Consider the following 18,046-nt stretch of genomic DNA (forward strand, 5'->3'; position numbering starts at 1 on the left):
GCCTCCAAGTCTAACACTTTCGATAGGTGAGTTTCATAGAAACACTGAATGGAGTGGGAAGAGGCGTTTTGTCCCCTCTCTAGCTTTTTTAAGGAGCCCGAGGGTTAAAAATCCCCTATGTTTATGCCTTTTTTACCCTTAAGTAGAGAGAGAATGGTGTTCCGTTCTTCAGTAAGCATGAATTAATAATGCAGTTAGTTGTGTGTTACCCGCCACTCCCCCTTGAAGAAATCCAAAAGCAGGCTCAGTAGAGACTAATGTTTCTAGCTGCTACCATGTTTCTTGCCTTATTTTTGCCTTCTGTGGGTATTTATGAACACTAAGACTTAAAATTTCTTCAGCTTCTAAATATATAAGTACATGATCAGAATTCCTTTTTACCAGTTTTCCGATTTGTCTTGTTACTGTTATTGGGCTTGTTCTTGCCTTAGTATGTTTTTCTTGATGTGGCTAATGCTTTCTCTTTTTGACACTTGAATTTATGGCCCTTGGTCAGTTTACCTACTTATAGGCTTTTCCAGCTGCTTCCATAGAAACCATTAGCATTTATATTTTCTTATCCCAGAGACCCCAAATCATTTTTCGTTGTTCGTTGGTTGATGTTACTGCCTGTGAAGCCCATGTCTCCCTGCTCTTCGTTCTAGAGCCTGCAGACACATTTACCGTGGATACATTGAGCAAAATTCTATTTTGTACTGAAAATAATGCCAAGGGTAGGGGCTAGGGATGGCAGCAGTCAGGAGCCCCAAGGAATATCTTTGATGAGATACCGCATACCTCCTGGGATTGCTCCAAGTATGCTGCTTGCTTTGTAGTAACTTCAGGGAGTAACAGCAATTGGTTATAAGAGGAAAAGGAAGGCAGGAAAGGAAAGATGTAGAAGCTTAGGGATAAGACTACACAGGGTGCCCCCTACACTTCCTGAAGTTGGCAGGGCCATAGTTGAATGAGCATTTGCACTGCTGTGTTGATGCTGGTCAGGAAACCAGACTGATAACTGCTTCCATCCTCCATAGAATATTCTGGGCCCTCCTTCTTGAGCAAGTAACCCAAGTCCTTCCCTAAGTCTTAGATTAACTGTCATCAGCCTGGTTTTTATTTTTTTATTTTTATTTTTTAAACATATCTTTATTGATTTGGTACTGCAGTAGACCCATTTTAATTTCAAAAAGAGCTGAGTGGGAACATAGAGAATCTTGGGTGGAGATCAGGACTGTTTTGATCACCTGATTGTGCCTGGCACATAGAGAATACCCTGTTGCTAACACTGACATGTCTATTCTCAGGTCTTCTGTGGTGGAGGAGGAGACTAGGGTTCCTGTCACATCCTTAATGTCCACCCTGGGTGAGAACCTGGGACAGTTTTTAGATTCTTAATTTCCTCATTTGTTTTCCCCATACCACTTTGTTAAAGGATCAGATTAGGTGTCTATAAAGGCACTCTACAAAGGTGTTACTGATCATAGGGAATTTACCAGCAGGTTGATACAACCCTATCAGGATGCAGAAAAAATGAGAGTTTAGGGGTTCTTTAGAGCTGACCTGTCCAGTTGGTAGCCATCAGCCACGTGTGATTGTTAATCACTTGAGAGTCGGTCAACCTGAGATGTGGTAAAGTAAAAGGCACACTGAATCTGTAGACTGTGTACAAAAAAGGATATATAGTATCTAATTAATAATTTTCTGTTGATACATGTTACAAGGATAATATTTTTGATGTATTAGGTTAAATCACTTTATTTTTATTTTTTAAGCTTTTAAAATTGAATTTATTGGGGTGACATTGGTTAATAAAATCATATAGGTTTCAGGTATACAATTCTACATCATCTGTATATTGTACTGTGTGTTTACCACCTAAAGTCAGGACTCCTTCCATCACCATTTATCCCCCCTTTACTCTCTTCTACCTCCCCCTACCCCCTTTCCCTCTGGTAACTACCATACTGTTGTCTGTGTCCATGAGTCTTTCTTTTTTTTCTGTGCTTAATCCCTTAAGTGTGCCATTTAGAAAACTTAAAATTACATACATAGCTCTTTTTTTAAAATTATGAAAGGCCTGTGTTGAAAATGGATGGTCACTAGGGTGTGCTGTGCACCTGCCAACCCTGCCTTTTGAAGGATGCTCAGTCAGGGAGGAAGAGGCATTTTTTCACGGGAGACTGAGAAGCAGACCAATTTCTGTGTTCCTAGATGTTCTTGAGGGTGCTGTACTGTTTCTTGAAACCTTGTAGATAGATCTGGACCTATAGTTAGGATGAATTTGAGGATAAACAAGGAAAGCTGTCTTTTTGGGCTGTGATGTGGACAGAGGACTGTTATCAATTAAGAGATTACCTGTTAAGAGGTTGACATTTTAGTCATAAACAGTTTTCAGCCTCCTGAAGTAGGGGTGTGAGAAGGTTCTGCTCAGCTCCATTTATCTCCTAAAGTCTTCCTAGGTTTAGCTGCTTTTATTAAATTAGAAAAAAGTTAAATCAACTTTGTTGAGGAAATATTTACATAAAATAAAATGTACCTATTTTAAATGTACAGTTTTGATGAGATTTGGTAAATAGACACATGTAACCACGAGCATAATCAAAATACAAAACAGTTTCCATTCTGCTGAAAAGTCTGCGCATATTCCTGCAATCACTTTCCCTCCCACTGATCTGCTTTCTGTCACAGACTAGATCTGTGTTTTCTAGAATTTCAAATAAATAGAATCATACAGTATGACAATTTTGTGTCTGGCTTCTTTCACTTAGCCTGATGTTTGAGAGTCATTGATATTTTGATAGCAATAGTTAGCTTCTGTTTATTGCTCAGTTAGTACCACAATGTGTTTATCCATTCCCTGTTGGTGGACGATTGAACTCTTTCTGGTTTTTGGCTTTTATGAATAAAGCTGCTTGGAAAATTTTTGTGTCAGTCTTTGTATGTACATATGTTTTTAATCTCATGGGTAAATATGTCGGAATGGAATGGCTGGGTTATGTGATAAGTATATTTTTAACTTAGTGAGAAACTGCCAAACTGTTTTCCAAAGTGGTTATACCATTTTGCATTCCCATAATCGGAGTATGAAGGCACCAATTGCTCTACATCCTTGCCAATGCTTGGTACTGTCAGTCTTTTAAATTTTTGCCATTCTTCTGAGTGTATCACATTGTGATTTTACTATTTTTTTGATAACTCGTTAAAAACAATTTTATTGAAATATTACACACAGAAAAATTGGCCCATTTTAATTGTACAGTTTGATGAGATTTGACAAATATATACAACCATTACAGTCAGGATGTGTTCCACTACCCTAAAAGTTCTATCATGCTCTTTTCAGTTAACCCTCCACCCCTCTGGCCTTAAACAATCATTGATCTGCTTTCCATGACTACAGATAATTTGGCTTTTCTAGAATTTCATATGAATGGAATCATACAGTATGTACTCTTTTGTATCTGGTCTCCTGCTTAGCATGATGATTTTGAAGTTTATGTGGTTGTGTGTGTCACTAGTTTCTTTTATTGCTGATTAGAATCCCATTGGGTAGATATACCATATATATAATTTTTAAAAATTTGCTTGTTGACAGACGTTTGGGTTGTTTCCAGTTTGGAGCTGTTACAGATAAAACTGCTGTGAACATTTAAATACATATGTTTGTGGGGACATGTGTTTTCATTTCTCATGGGGAACTACTTAGGAGTGGAATGGATAGCTCACATGATAATGCGTGTTTATTGTACGAAACTGACAAACTGTTTTCTGTCGTGGTACCATTTTAAGAAAGTTCCAGATCCTTGTCAACATTTAGAATTATCAGTCTTTTAAATTTTATCCATTCTAATGTGTGTGACTACTGTTGTCCAGGATATTCTTGTGTTGCTTGTTGGCTGTTTGTATATCTTCTTTTATGAAGCATCTGTATAAAACTTGTCCATTTTTATATTGGGTTATCTTGTTATTACTGAGCTGTAAGACTTCTCCGTATTCTATACACGAGCCCCTTTTCAGATACTTCTTTTGTGAGTATCTTCTCTGAGTCTGTAGCTTGTCTTTTCATTTTCTTAACAATGTTTTCAAAGAGCAAAAGTTTTTAATTTGATGAAGTCCAGCATTAAGTTTTTCTCTGATAGTTCAGGTTTTTTATTGTGTCTGCCTACCCCAGTATTGCAAAACTTTTCTTTTAGGATTTCTTTTAGAAGTTTTTTACTGTTAGCTTCTACTTTAAGGTCTGTGATCAATTTTGATTTAATTTTTGTATAGGGTATGAGATAGGGGTGAGGGACATTTTTTTCCTAAATGGATATCCAGGTTCCAGTCATTTATTGAAAAGACTTTCCTCTGGTCAATCACCTGTGCACCTTTGTTGAAAATCAACTGACCATATAATGTGGATCTGAAATTTTGGACTCTATTCTATTCCATTCAGCTATATATCTGTCTTCATTCCAGTACCACACTATTTTTGTTTTGTAGTAATTTTTTTTTTTTTAACATATGTTTTTATTGATTTCAGAGAGAGGAAGAGAGAGGGAGAGAGAGAGAGAGAAACATCAAATCATGAGAGAGCCATTGATTGGCCACCTCCTGCACGGCCCCCACTGGGGATGGAGCCCACAACCCGGGCATGTGCCCTGACCAGGAATCAAACCATGATCTCCTAGATCCTAGGTCAATGCTCAACTGCTGAGCCACACTGGCCGGGCTGTAGTAATTCTTAAAATCAAGTATTCTGTCAAGTACTCTAAGTCCTCAGACTTTATTCTTTTCAAGTTGTTTTGCTCTTCCAGATCCCGTTGAGAAGAAGAGTTGAGAGTTGTTGATGTTTTATAGTTTAGAGGCAGAGTAGAAAGAGCACAGTAGGCTCAGGCAGTGATAGATGTTACTCTGTTATCGATATTGTCAGTGCATTCCTGAACTATAGGTGGCATGTCCTGTTTCTAACAAATGGTCCCCAAACCTATGTTTGAAAAGAAAGCCTATTGCCCGGCCAGCGTGGCTCAGTGGTTGAGCATCGACCTATGATCCAGGAGATCGCGGTTCGATTCCTGGTCAGGGAACATGCTGGGGTTGCAGGCTCGATTCCCAGTGCGGGGCATGCAGGAGGCAGCGGATCAATGACTCTCTCATCATTGATGATTCTGTCTCTCTCCCTTTCCCTTCCTCTCTCTGAAATCAGCAAAGATATATGTAAACAACAACAACAAAACAAAAGAAAGCCTATTGACTATATGTAAGCATTGCATAATCTTAAACAAAAAGCTATCTTATCCTTCCCTAGCAGGCAATTGCATACAGTCTGTTGAATGAATCACATTTAATTTTTGGTCTTAGTATTTTCTTTTGTATTCCACCAGAATCTTGAGCTGAATGATGATACTGTTCTAAATGAGATAAAGTTGGCAGATTGTGAACAGTTTCAGATGCCCGACCTGTGTGCTGAAGAGCTTGCTGTTATCCTTGGAATCTGGTAAGTTAATGACTTGCTTGGCAACATTGAACACCTTGCCTGTTGGTTCTCTTGTGTTAGGAAATCTTTATTCAGGAGGTCCCAGGAGTTCTTGGTGAAGAGGGAATCTTGTAATGCTTCTGAAGATCAACACTAGTTGGCCATCCAATGAAAAGGTTAGAGATTAGGGATCTCCAGAATCTCCTGGAAGTTGGCATTCGTATCCTTTCCCTCCATAAGCAAAATTTCTTTGTTTAGCTTTAGCGAGGGATATACTTAATAAAGTATTCAGGATAGGTGAGAATGAGTATTTTGAACTTTGAGGATATTTACATCTCAAAAACCAGACTTATTTTAACACTGTAGGAACTTATGTACAGTAGAAATAGTTTTTCCTTTTATTTTTATATGTTTTTTCTATTTGGAAGTAATTTCAAATTTGGAAAAAAGTTGCCAGGGCAAAGCATTGCAAAGAATTGAAGAGAATCATTTTCCAACATGATACTCTATCTCCCTGAAACAGTTCAGTGTGTGATGACTGCGAGCAGGGTGTTTTTGTACATTGTCACAATACAGCTACCAAAACCAGGGAAATGACTTCATAACTTGCTGTCATTTAATACTGACTCCATTCACGTTCACCAGGGTCCCGGAAACCTCCCTTGTACACAGGAGCCAGCCTGGAAGATGTATTGCTGTTAGCTGTCGTTTCTCCTTAGTTTCTGTCAGTCTGGAAGAGTTGCTCAGTTTTGCTTGACTTCTGTGATATTAACACTTTTGAAACTTAAAAGCCACTTATTTTGTAGACTTTCCCTCAGTTTCTTTTTTCCTAGTAAAATAAATTACGTTGACATTTAGTACACCAACCACATTTTGTCAGTATTTTTACTAGTTTCTGTACTTATCTTTGGCAGGCTCATGTTACACTTGTATATAATATGGTAATATTAAAATATGTGTTTTCAAGTATATGAAATAAGTTTACTTTGCCTTTCAAAAATTATATTTCATTAGATACAACATACATTTTAGAAGTAATTTGCCTTTTTTAAATTTAAAGCACCAATTTGCAAAAGAATAACCCAGTACATAAGTTAACCGAAGAGGAGCTGCTGGCATTTACTTCGGTGAGTCGTATCCCCTTTCTCTCCAGTTTCATTTTTTTCCTTGTTGATATTTTGCCTCGGGTATATTCTTGCCTCAAGTGCTCACGTTGAAACGCTGCCACTTAAGGAAAGGGAACAAAAACTCATCATTTTAGTTTCCAAACTGCATCTGTCTTGCTGCTGATTTAGACATAAGTATTTTTCTTTGTTCTTGCTTGGCTTTTAGGGCAGTGACCCATTATTTCTTGTTCCTTGTTTGTTCCCGGAGCATAACACAGAACAGGTGCTCAGTAAATGCTGATCGAATAAATGAAGTGATGGAGCAAACGTTTGAATCCTCACTCTGCGGCCACTCTAGCATAAACTCCTCTGTAAGAGCAAGGGTGGTGCCTACAGGGATGTGATGAGTAGAGGCCTTCAGGGAGCCGGGAGCCAAACCTGGAGAGCGTGGGCTATAGAGGCTGCGGAGGGAGTTGTGTCAGGAGAAAGGCTGTGGGCTTTGATAATTGGCATGCGTCACTTATCTCTAAGGACAGTTTCAGTGGAGTATCTGGGTAGTCATTCCAGAGAATGGAAGAGGGAATGGGGTAAGAGGAAATAAAGCTGATAAATGTCACAGCTGGAGAAAATCGGCAGTGGGAAGGAGAGAGTCAGATGTTTAAAAGTTCAGAGCAAAGAAGGCTTTTCAAGAAGATGAAGAGCTCGTCAGCATCCTTTCAGCTTTAGGGAGAAAACGAAGATACACTCGTCTTTGCTGAACACAAGTGGCTTAAGATACATAATTTTTTCCAAAGGCATTTTTGTACCAGGTTAGAATTCTGGTGTTTTATTTCTTTGTTATTTCTCAGATAAGGCAAAAAATATTTTTATCTGGTAGAAAGAAAAACTCACTTTGTACTGTCATATAAATTTTGCAAGTTACTATTTTCTGCCCGTGGTTTTGGAACTGGTTGGATGCTAATCTTTTGATCCTCTGGGTGCCTTTTATTTCCCCCCTTGTTAGAAATCTTGGGTGTTCATCATTATAGCACGTCTGTGTTGAGGTTACTATGTAAAAATGTTTTCATTCGTTACATATGCTATCAGGAATTTGATAAGTAAAATGTTACAAACGTTTCTAAAAAGATACATTAAAAATGTACTTGCCATTTATTTATGCAGCTAATACCTATTGAATACTTAATATGTACTAGGCATTGTGCTGGTCATCGGGGATACAGTAGAAAACACTCTTTTCCTTGTTGGAGTTTACATCAATTTACATCCTTGTGGGGGAAATACACAGTAGACAAAGAGAGAAATACATATTTAATAGAAGTGCACAGGAGAAATATAAAGCAGGGTGGGGAATAAGCATGGGACAGGGACTTCGGTGTTAGACATGGTGGTGGGAAGCTGCAGTGGGAAGGTGACATTGAACTCGGGTCTGCGTGAGGTGAGGCACAGGGAAGGATGCGGGGCTCTGGAGCAGTGCTGAGCTGGATGGGGACTAGTGTCCAGATGATAAATGATGACTGGGACACTTGGGATTCTTTGAGGTAAACAGGATGTAGCATATGATAGGAAGTGTTCCCGTGGCCTCTTGTGGGGGGAATGGCTGGTAGCAACATCCCCTCGAGTCTGGGTCCGTAAGCATTTTATTGTGGTATATATATTGTCCACAGTTATCCTGAAAAGACACTAAAATACTCTATTTCCATGCAAACAGTTACTTTTTTAGCTTTTCCTGTGGGTGGGGGTATATTTATTCTCATTTCAACCTTTTTCTACTTCTTCTCTGATTCTTTATTATTATTGTTATTTCTTTCCCCATTGTTGTTCCTCTGAATTGTGAGGCACTTCTGAAGGAATCAACTCCGATAACTTCTGCTGCTCATTAACTCATCCCTCCTGGCTCTCAGTGAAGGTCATAAATTCAGGCTTCATACTTTTCCCCAAGGGCTCTGTCGTACATAAATTTTTTTGCTCTCTCTGCTCCTCCAGCTCTTTTCCAAATCAGAACTGACGGAGGGCTGATCTCCGTTAGGGGGAAAGCTGTTTGTCACAGTGAGCTTAGTGCTAGGCCACTTCCCCTAAAGAGATGAGTTTGTGAATCCCAAGGAAATCTTTAATTGGAAGAAGTGGGGTGAGGAACTTTTATGTGAGGAAGGCTTTTAGGAGTCCCGTGCACACTTTGGGCTCTTTACCACCCCATGCTTTCTTTAACCCCAAAGGAAGCATACAGAATACAGAAAAACCCAGATCAGCCCTCGTCAACTCTTCCTTCCCCTTATCCCTTCTTTGTACATGATACTGAACCAGATAATAAGATGAATGAGAAGTGACTCCTGGAGTTAATGAAGAATTTCAGTGACATTGATATCTTGTATAACTATATATCCTATATATAAGTATCCTTTATTTATAGCCTATTATTTATAACTGCAAAAGAGTATTTGAGGCAAGAGGGAATACATTTCGGTGCTACCCCACTTCTGAACTCTTGAATTTTTGTCTGTGCTTCTATTTTAACAAGAGTCATATTTGGGCTTATATTATAACTATTTATGTATATGCCCTATCTTCCCCATAAGACTATAAACTGTTAGTTGTAGGAACTGGGCTCCGTTCTTCTCTGGGTCTTCTGCGAAGCCTGGTACAGTGCTTCAGGGCTTTACTCATAGCTGTTGCTTAATAAATGTATGCAGAAGAAGAGAGTGAATGAAATGAAGTGGGTTTACAGTTTTCCTATGAAAAATAATACAATAATTAATAATAATACAAGAATAAGCCCTGTGTTTTGAGTACTCACAACTGTAAACCGACTTTTGCCCCATTCTATATCCAAAATCCTGCAATGGGATTTATTTCTGCTCAACAGCTTGGTGCTGCATTAGGCCACTTAGTTTGGACTTTAGGTAGCACTGCTTTAACCCACTGTACTACCTAGCGCATCCGTACCCAGGGGGAAGGAGAACTACGCGGTTCCTCTTCTCTGGTGTACGAGGGCGGGAGGAGCCACCTGCTCCTCCCTCGGCGCTGTTTCAGGATCAGATTACAGGATGGGTGTGAAAGGACTTGGGGGGGGGGTAGAGGCACCCGCCGCTTCCAGCGAAGGGCCGGGCTATTGGAGGGGAGCATTTCTGTTTGGAATTGGCCATAGCTGTGGGAGAGAAGGGAGCAGAGAGGAAAGAAGCAGCATCCCCTTTCTCGCTGGGCATCCATTTCCCTGCCCTGCAGCAGCGTTGGTGGTTGGGGACTGGGGTTGTGAACCGTTGACATTATGCCTTTGCTGATAGAAGAGCAAGTATAACACTATGCCTTTGCTGATAGAAGAGCAAGTATAACACAAGTCTTAATACTCCCACCAGAGACTTGTAAGCATTGGAGGGATAGACCGGGGTTTTTGGGCATTTGGTACATATTTATTGAATAAATGAATGACCTATTGGTCCTGAGTTTCATTCAGTTTTAATGACCTGTACTGAAGTTTATTAAAATGATGGTGTAGTCTCTTTTTTTGGAGAAATTTTTGCCAGTGTTTCATGTTGGTGCAGCATGTTGAAATATATGTGCGATGTGTTGGGAAAATGTTTTAATTCAGCAATGTCAGAAGCTTGTCCTAAAAGGAATACTTTACTTTTTTAAGTTGTCATTATGTAGTGCTTTTCCTGAGATATTATATTCGCACATTTCAGGAAAACTGAGTAAGTCATAGCAAAAATAACCCGGTCTGTCTTAGAGAGCCTTTATGTCATATTGGCTTGATAATTTAAAATTAGCTATGTTATCTACCTTATTTCCTTTCAGATGAGCCATGTCAGTGACATTCAGTAATGCTTTTCATTTCCTCTCATTGTTGGAAATGAGAACAATTTTGTTAATTCAGACAGGTGTTTTAGTTTTAATTGGCTGAAGTTTTGCTTAAGTGTGAATTGATATTGGCAACCTGCCTTCTGACTGTCTGCCTGAAATCCCGAGGTCCCTGGAAACGAAAAAAGGAAAAGTCCTCTGGAAGTTACACATTATATTGTATATATTTTCTCTTTCTGCTATTAACTTTAAAGCTATTTAATAAATATTTACTTAATGAACATAAAATAGTTTGCTAATCACTTTTACAGATTAAAATGATCACCTTTTTTTTTCTTTCTAGAACATACTCATTTCTTAATTTTAATTTTTTAAGATAGGTGATACAACTTTGTGAGATAGCCACAACACTTCTGATAGTTTGTGTGAGCATTACATGATGGCATGTTCTGAATTATGCAGGATAGCTCAGAATTGTGATTTTCCTTGTGGTTTGAATACTTGTCTTCTAAAATGTTACTCTGCACATTTTAATTTAATAGGTATTTATTGATAATGATCTTTGTAGCTACCTCTGGGTTATAACTTGCTCACTTTTAAAAAAGCAGGAGATGGGTATATTTTATTTCTTGTATCAGTTTGTAGGTTAACTGTTACTAAGCAGAGGCTTAATAAAAATTTTTTGACTGGAGTTGAACTGAGTTACTTGTACATATCCTATTTCAGGACCAAAGGGTCTTGGGTTCGATTCCCAGTCAGCGCACATACCCAGGTTGCGGGTTCGACCCCTGATCGGGTGCATACGAGAGGCAACTGATTGATGTTTCTCTCTCTCCTCCCTTCTTTTTTCCTCTCTCTCTCAAATCAATAAAGGCATGCTCAAGTAAGGATTAAAAAAAAAAGAGAGAGAGAAAATTTACCAGGAAGACATAACAATCATAAATAGGTATGTGCCAAATAATAGCATAACATGAAGCAAAACATAACATGAAGCAAAAATTGACAGAATGAAAGTGAGAAATAGACAATGTCACAGTCATAGTTGGAGATTTTAACACTCCTCTCAGCAATTGATAGAACAAGTAGACAAAAACAGTGAGTAAATACGTAGATAATTTGGATAATACTATCAGCCAGCTTGACCTAATTGGTATTTATAGAGCAGTGCATTCATAATACAGTCATCCCTAGGTATCTGCCAGGGATTGGTTCCAGGATCCTTCATGGACACCAAAATCCGCAGATGCTCAAGTCCTTTATATAAAATAAAATAGTATTTTCATGTAACTTGCACACATCCTCTTACATACTTTAAATCATTTCCAGATTACTTATAATGCCTAACAATATAAATGCTATGGAAGTAGTAGTTATTCTGTATTGTTTAGGGAGTAATAACAGGAAAAATAGTCTGAAAATGTTCAGTACAGACACAACCCTTATAAGTCTAAGTACACAGTACAAGTCAGCAACAACATAACATTTTTTATTTTTAAATATATCTTTATTGATTTCAGAGAGAAGAAAGGAGAGGGGGAAAGAGAGAGATAAGAAACATCAATGATGAGAGAGTCATTGATCGGCTGCCTCCTGCATGACCCTTGATGGGGATCGAGCGCACAACCTGGGCGTGTGCCCTGACGGGAATCGAACTTTGATCTCCTGGATCCTAGGTCGATGGTCAACCACTGAGCCACACCCGGCCGGGCAAGATAACATTTTTTAAAGAATATTTTCCATTCATGGTTAGTCAAATTCACAGATGTGGAACCCCTGGATATGGAGGGTCAGTTGTTACTTGAATATGTTTATTTGCAGGTATACATGGTATGTTCAGCAAGACATATGCTGGGCCAATAAAACAAGTCTCAATGGATAAAAAATTAACATCATAAGGAATATATTCTCTTTCTACAACAGAATTAAATTTCACATAAATAACTATTAGATATCTATAAAATCTTGACATATTTAGAAATCAAATAATTAAACAACAGACTTAGTTGGTGGATCAATGAAAAAATCAAAAAGGAAATTTATGTATACAAAGACAACCTTTAACCTAAGTCATTGACCCCAATGTTACAACAATCTTCGTATGTTTCCTTAAAGTAAAATTGTAACATTGGGGTAATGAGCAATTTTAACTAGGACTCTTTAAGTTCATGAACCATAAAAGAAAAATTGGATAAAAAGATAAATTAGACTTCATTAAAATTAAAACCTTCTGCTCTTTGAAGGACATTATTATTAAAATAAAAAGACAAGACACAGACTGGGAGAATATATTCACAGTACATATATCTTGTAAAGAACTTGTATCCAGAATAAATACTCTTTCCAACTCAGTAATAATAGGACAAACACACCAATTAGAAATGGACAAATAATTTGAACAGACACTCCACCAAAGATATAGGAATGACCAATAAGGGCATGAAAAATGCTTAACAGCATTAGTCACTGGGAAAATGCAAATTAAAACCACAACAAGATCCCACTTTAAAGACTTATAATACCATGTGAGGTAGTTGGAACTCTCATATATTGCAGATGTAATGTAAAATGGTACAACCACTTTGGAACACAGTTTGGCATTTTCTCATGCAGCTAATCATCAGTTCCACCTCTAGGTATTTATCTATCAGACTAACCTACCATTGTTCACAGCTGTTCAATCCATAATAGTTTAAATCTGGAAATAGCCCAAATGTCCATCAGCAAGTAAATGATAAACTGCTTTATATCCATCTAAAGAAATAATTCTCAGCAGTAAAAAGAAATGAAGTGCTGATACATGTAACAGTGTGGGTGAATCTGAAAAACATGATTTTGAGTTAAAGAAGACAGATCATGTAATTCCGTTTATTGGAATTCTAAAACAGGCAAAAATAAATCATAATGCTAGAACATAGGTCACATATTCATTGCAGAGGGGTGCAAGGGAACTTTCTGGTTGATGGAAATTTTGTATACCTTGATTTCATGGTGGTTACATAGGTGTATACATTTGTCAAGAGTTCAAACACTACCCTAAATATGGTTTTGTTTTATTGTATCTGTCTTATATTTTAATAAAGTCACTAGGAATATCCTAAAGGCTGAAATGCATACATATTATTTAGAGCTCATATGTAAGATTGATTAGTTTATTACATAGTTTTGGGTGTCCTCATCATTAGTTTCAGAAGGACAGCACAACCACGCAGCCTGACTACTGTGTTAAGTGGAAAGAATGCAGAGGAGAACAAATTCCCAATAGGAAATTGCCCAATCTTCACATTCAGCATGAAGCATACTCCCTTTTAAGGGCAAAATCAGGCTAGTTTTTCCCAAATATTTTTGGAAACCTGTGTTCAAAAGAAACTCCATAATTTAAGTGGCGGAATATGCTGTGTAGAGCTCTAGGTGGATTACTTTTGACCCTTAGCATGTAACCAGGTTGTCAATTTAAAAATTTTTGTTGAATTTTTCTCCCTCATGGTTAAGAGTCAACATACACAACAAACAGAAGAGTAGCCAAGATGAGTGTAAAATCGTACGAGTTCGTAGGTCAGGAAACTCTGTATACAATAATATAGGTAATTGACATCTAAAATAAAGTGAGGTATTAATATAAGATTTCAAACAACGTCTTGTGTTAATGGATATAAAAATAGCTAGTTAGTAGAATTTAATTATTTTAAATTTACAAATGACATTTTTAGTAGAATCTGTATCAGGCCTGGAGATGAAGCTACTGGTTGGTTGTATGGTAAAATGTTAACAGATGGGTAAAGGGTGTATATACAGGGGTTTTTTTGTATTACTCTCCCAATTTTTCTGAAAGAAAAAATAAATTTGAAAGTAAAAAGTTAAAGAAAGAAACTTCTGGCACAAAACTATGTAGAAAATTAGAAAGCCCATCATTGCCTCATGGCTAGATAATCATTCTAATTTTGTGTTGAAGATATAAGCAGGTTATCTGGGACGTGCTCAGGCCACCATTAAATGTCTGTCAATCTGCCTATGTCTCTTACTGGGTTTCAACCTTGTGTCTTGCCCCATATTGTCTTTAGGAGCAAAGGAAATGGGGAGGAGTTAGGAAATAAACCTAATGTCTTAGATGAAAAGAAAGACAGGGGACTCAAGGACCAGACCAGAGCCTTCCACTTCTGCCACTATGGCAGAGAAGGTGCTCTGAGGTCCACCGGCTGCAGAACAACTGACCCCTGGAAAGTACACTCGTTAAGACATTGCAGGTCTCCCAAGAGGTGGAAGAGGTATCCAAGGAGTCTTCCCACCTGACTTGAGTACACAGATGTATGCACAGACACACAGAGAAATTAGCAGCTAGGGTCGGGGCCAGAAATGGGAGTCAGGGAGCTGGGACCTTGGCAGGCAGCTGGAAGGGTGGAGTTACCTGAAATAATCTCACTTTCAGAACCTCCCACTGTGCCAAGGCCCTCAGGATGATGAAGTGATCCTCAATCATGGCGCTGCCTGGCTGTGGCAGCAGAAACCAGTCTCTGGAAGAAAACATCTCTAATCCCAAGTTAAAATAGAGCAGTGAACTCACAATTAAAGGTCAGCAAACAGAAGAGAAGGCAAGCCACTATGATTGAGTCAAAGATACAATCAATAGACTAAAGGACAAGTTGCAGTTTTCTGATTCATACTATAGAACAGCTATGTATAGAACATTTAAAGAAAAAAAGATATAATTACAAAGGTAGCCGAACAACTTCTATTATTAGACTTTTATGATTCGGGAGAGAAAATAGAACGCCTAGAAATAATTTGAAATTAAAAAGCAGATTGAAAAAAAATGTAATCCATTCTTATCCATACCAGAGAGATGTAAAACACCAAGTTGTGTATAACAGGTATCCCAGAAATTCCAGTCTTTGGAGTATGCCTAAGAAACTCTTGCACCTGCATCAGAAGACACGGACAAGAATGTTCAATACCAGCAATGTTTTGTAATGGCAAACAAACTAGAAGCAACCTAAATGCTTGTTGACAGGAGAATGGATAAAGTGTCTTGTGTCACACTTTATACAACAGCGAAATGAGAATAAATGAACTATAGCTATAAACAACAACACAAATGAATTTTATAAATGTAATGGTAAGTTTCAAAAAAACAGTCCCATATTGACAGGTTTTTTTTTGTTATACCTTATCATTTAGATTTTAATTACTTTTAATCTCTGTATATCAGATAATAAAAATAAAATTAAAAACTATTTTGAGCGATAGCAAGATCATTTAAATGTTATTTGATAAGCCACTTTAAAGATTAAAAAGTACTGATTTCATGGCACACATTTTACTTTGAAAGTGAACCTTACTGTGTTTCATCAGGCTGACGAGAAGCAGAGTCAGTGATGATGGAGAGCGGTCATGCCGGGTAAAGGAGAAAGCCTTTAGTGGGGCTGCGGTCCGCAAACAGGAGAGCTGCATCGGACTTATGTCAGCTGGCAGTACATTTAATAGTAAGGCGTCTTGTTCAGACTCATGGCTGTGTACGTCTGCCTTTGGCTGTCATCAAAGCGAAAGCTCTCAGCCTTTTGACGTTATGAATTAACATGGTGTTAAAGTATGAAACTTCAGTTTGAAAATAACATATGTTTTAATAAGGTCTGCTTTTCATAACAGTGGTGCCTCTGGCAGTGCCGATGAACTGGCATCTCCAGCGCCCAGAAGATATGCCTTTTTGAGGCAGCCAAGTGACCAGCAGCATGATCTCTCAGCATGATTTTCTGTATGAAAATTTGCGGAACATAGAAAAGAGCTCTGAAAGCATTGTACTAGCAAGGAGGTTCAGAATCTCGGGATTTGTCACACATGCTACTAGATATGGTGGGAAAAGTAAAGCTATAAAACAGGACTCACCTTTATGGAATTTTTAATTTAGCCAAGATTAGATAAGCTTATTATAACATAATGAGCAGTATCAGGCAGTTTAAACTACAAATTGGTAACACAGGTAAATAAGTCCCTTAACTGTTCATAAAAGGAGAACCTATTTGGGACAGAGCAGTCAAAGGAGGCTTTGTTCGCTAAGCGGGGATTTGAGTCAGGCCTTGAAAGACAGGTGGGGTTTAGATGGAGTGATAGCAGGAGTGAAGGGCATGGGGAGGAGTGAGCTACACTGGGTTCAGTGAGCTGAGTTAGGAGATTTGTTTGGGGCAATAATGAGTCTTGGGGAAAATAGATTTGAGACGGATTTTAAATGGTCTATAGAACAAGGATGGGGAATTTGGAGTGCCGGTCTACTTCACGGGGAATAACTTACAGACTCAATCTAGAATTGAAACTTACTATCATTTGGTCCTGATTTGAACAAGAAATGCTCTTTAAGATTATTAAGAGAGGGAGTGGTTCTGCTCTTTATAGCATTTCTTTGCTCCTTGCTTTGTAAGGTTAGCCTGACCTGGGTGGGCATCATCCAATTTGGCTTTAGAGTAATAGCTATAGAATCATGGACCCACAAGGAGAGCCCTGAGCTGGCTTTGATTTATGTGTGGAAAAGCAGCTATCTGAAAGCTCCTTCATGTTTAAAGGGGCAGACTGGCTGGCTGTCATATACAGGACCCGACTGACCTCTAGAAGAAGATTCTGTGAAATGTACAGTGATAAGAATGAAAAGGAAATTTGTTTTTAATAGAAACAACACTCCAGATCTTCTTTGGTGGTGTTACAAAATTTTCTTTGTTACTTTTCTGGGAATGTGAGTTATGTTGGATATAGTCAGAAATTGTTAGCTAAATTAAATCATACACTCTCACACACACATATATGGTGTGTCATAATATTAAAATTTTCTTTTTAGTGTAAGGTAAAGCATATTCACTGACCTTTTCATTTCAAGCAGTTAACAGTCTCCTCAGATGTTAGATTATCACAGTTCCTTTTTCAGTATGAGTCCTGGAGTCAGCTCAGGTGACATATCTTGAAGTGATATGCTGTGTTCATGGAGGACTCAATATTTTAAAATGTCAAGTCTCCTAAAATTAACCTACATAATCAATGTAGTCCCTAACATAGTTCTAGCAGTTTGTTTTTGTTGTTGTTACTGTTGTCTTTTGGTTTTGTAGAACTCAGACTGACTTTAAAATTCATATGGAAATGCAGAGGACTAGAGTAGCTATGGCAGAGTTGAAGAACAGAGCTGGAGTACTGCCAGGTCACAGCCCTGTGAGGAAACTATTAGTTAAGAAGGTGCTCAGGTGCCAAGGTGGTTCTTGGACTGGCAACCTCAGACATCACCTGGGAACTGGTGAGAAATGCAGTTTCTCTGGTTCCACCTCAACCCCTATTGAATCAGAATCTCTGGGGCTGGGGCCAAGGAGTCTATGTTTTAACACTCTCTCTAGGTTATTCTTGTACTTTAAAATTTGAGAAACACTGAATTAAGACATTCTGACATAAGGAAATACAAGCCAATCAGCGGAACAGATGGAGAGTCCAGAAACAGATTCATGCATGCATGGTTCATCTGACTTATGACAAAGTTGGCACTGCAGTACAGTGGGGACAGGGTAGGTTTTTTGATAAACTAGATGTTTAAATCCATCTGGAAGAAAGCTATCTTAACTCCTATATAATACTATATATGCAAAAATCAATTCCAGAATGTACAATTGAAAACTATAAAGTTTTTAGAGGGAAAATATAGGAGGACATTTTTGAGACTTTTGGACAAACAGGACAATAAAGCTCTAAC

General features: G+C 38.2%; 1 protein-coding gene across 1 annotated transcript in view; it reads left to right on the plus strand.

Annotated features, from left to right (window-relative positions):
* Nucleotides 1-18,046, plus strand: part of TTC27 (tetratricopeptide repeat domain 27) — a 105,932-nt gene that overhangs the window by 26,517 nt on the left and 61,369 nt on the right. Inside the window, exons 8-9 of the mRNA XM_016218982.2 lie at nucleotides 5,346-5,458; nucleotides 6,498-6,564. Coding sequence (XP_016074468.2) covers nucleotides 5,346-5,458; nucleotides 6,498-6,564 — 180 coding nt within the window. The remainder of the gene's footprint in view (nucleotides 1-5,345; nucleotides 5,459-6,497; nucleotides 6,565-18,046) is intronic.

This window comes from Miniopterus natalensis, chromosome 13 (genome assembly GCF_054644295.1).
Source record: "Miniopterus natalensis isolate mMinNat1 chromosome 13, mMinNat1.hap1, whole genome shotgun sequence".
Taxonomy (NCBI): domain Eukaryota; kingdom Metazoa; phylum Chordata; class Mammalia; order Chiroptera; family Miniopteridae; genus Miniopterus; species Miniopterus natalensis.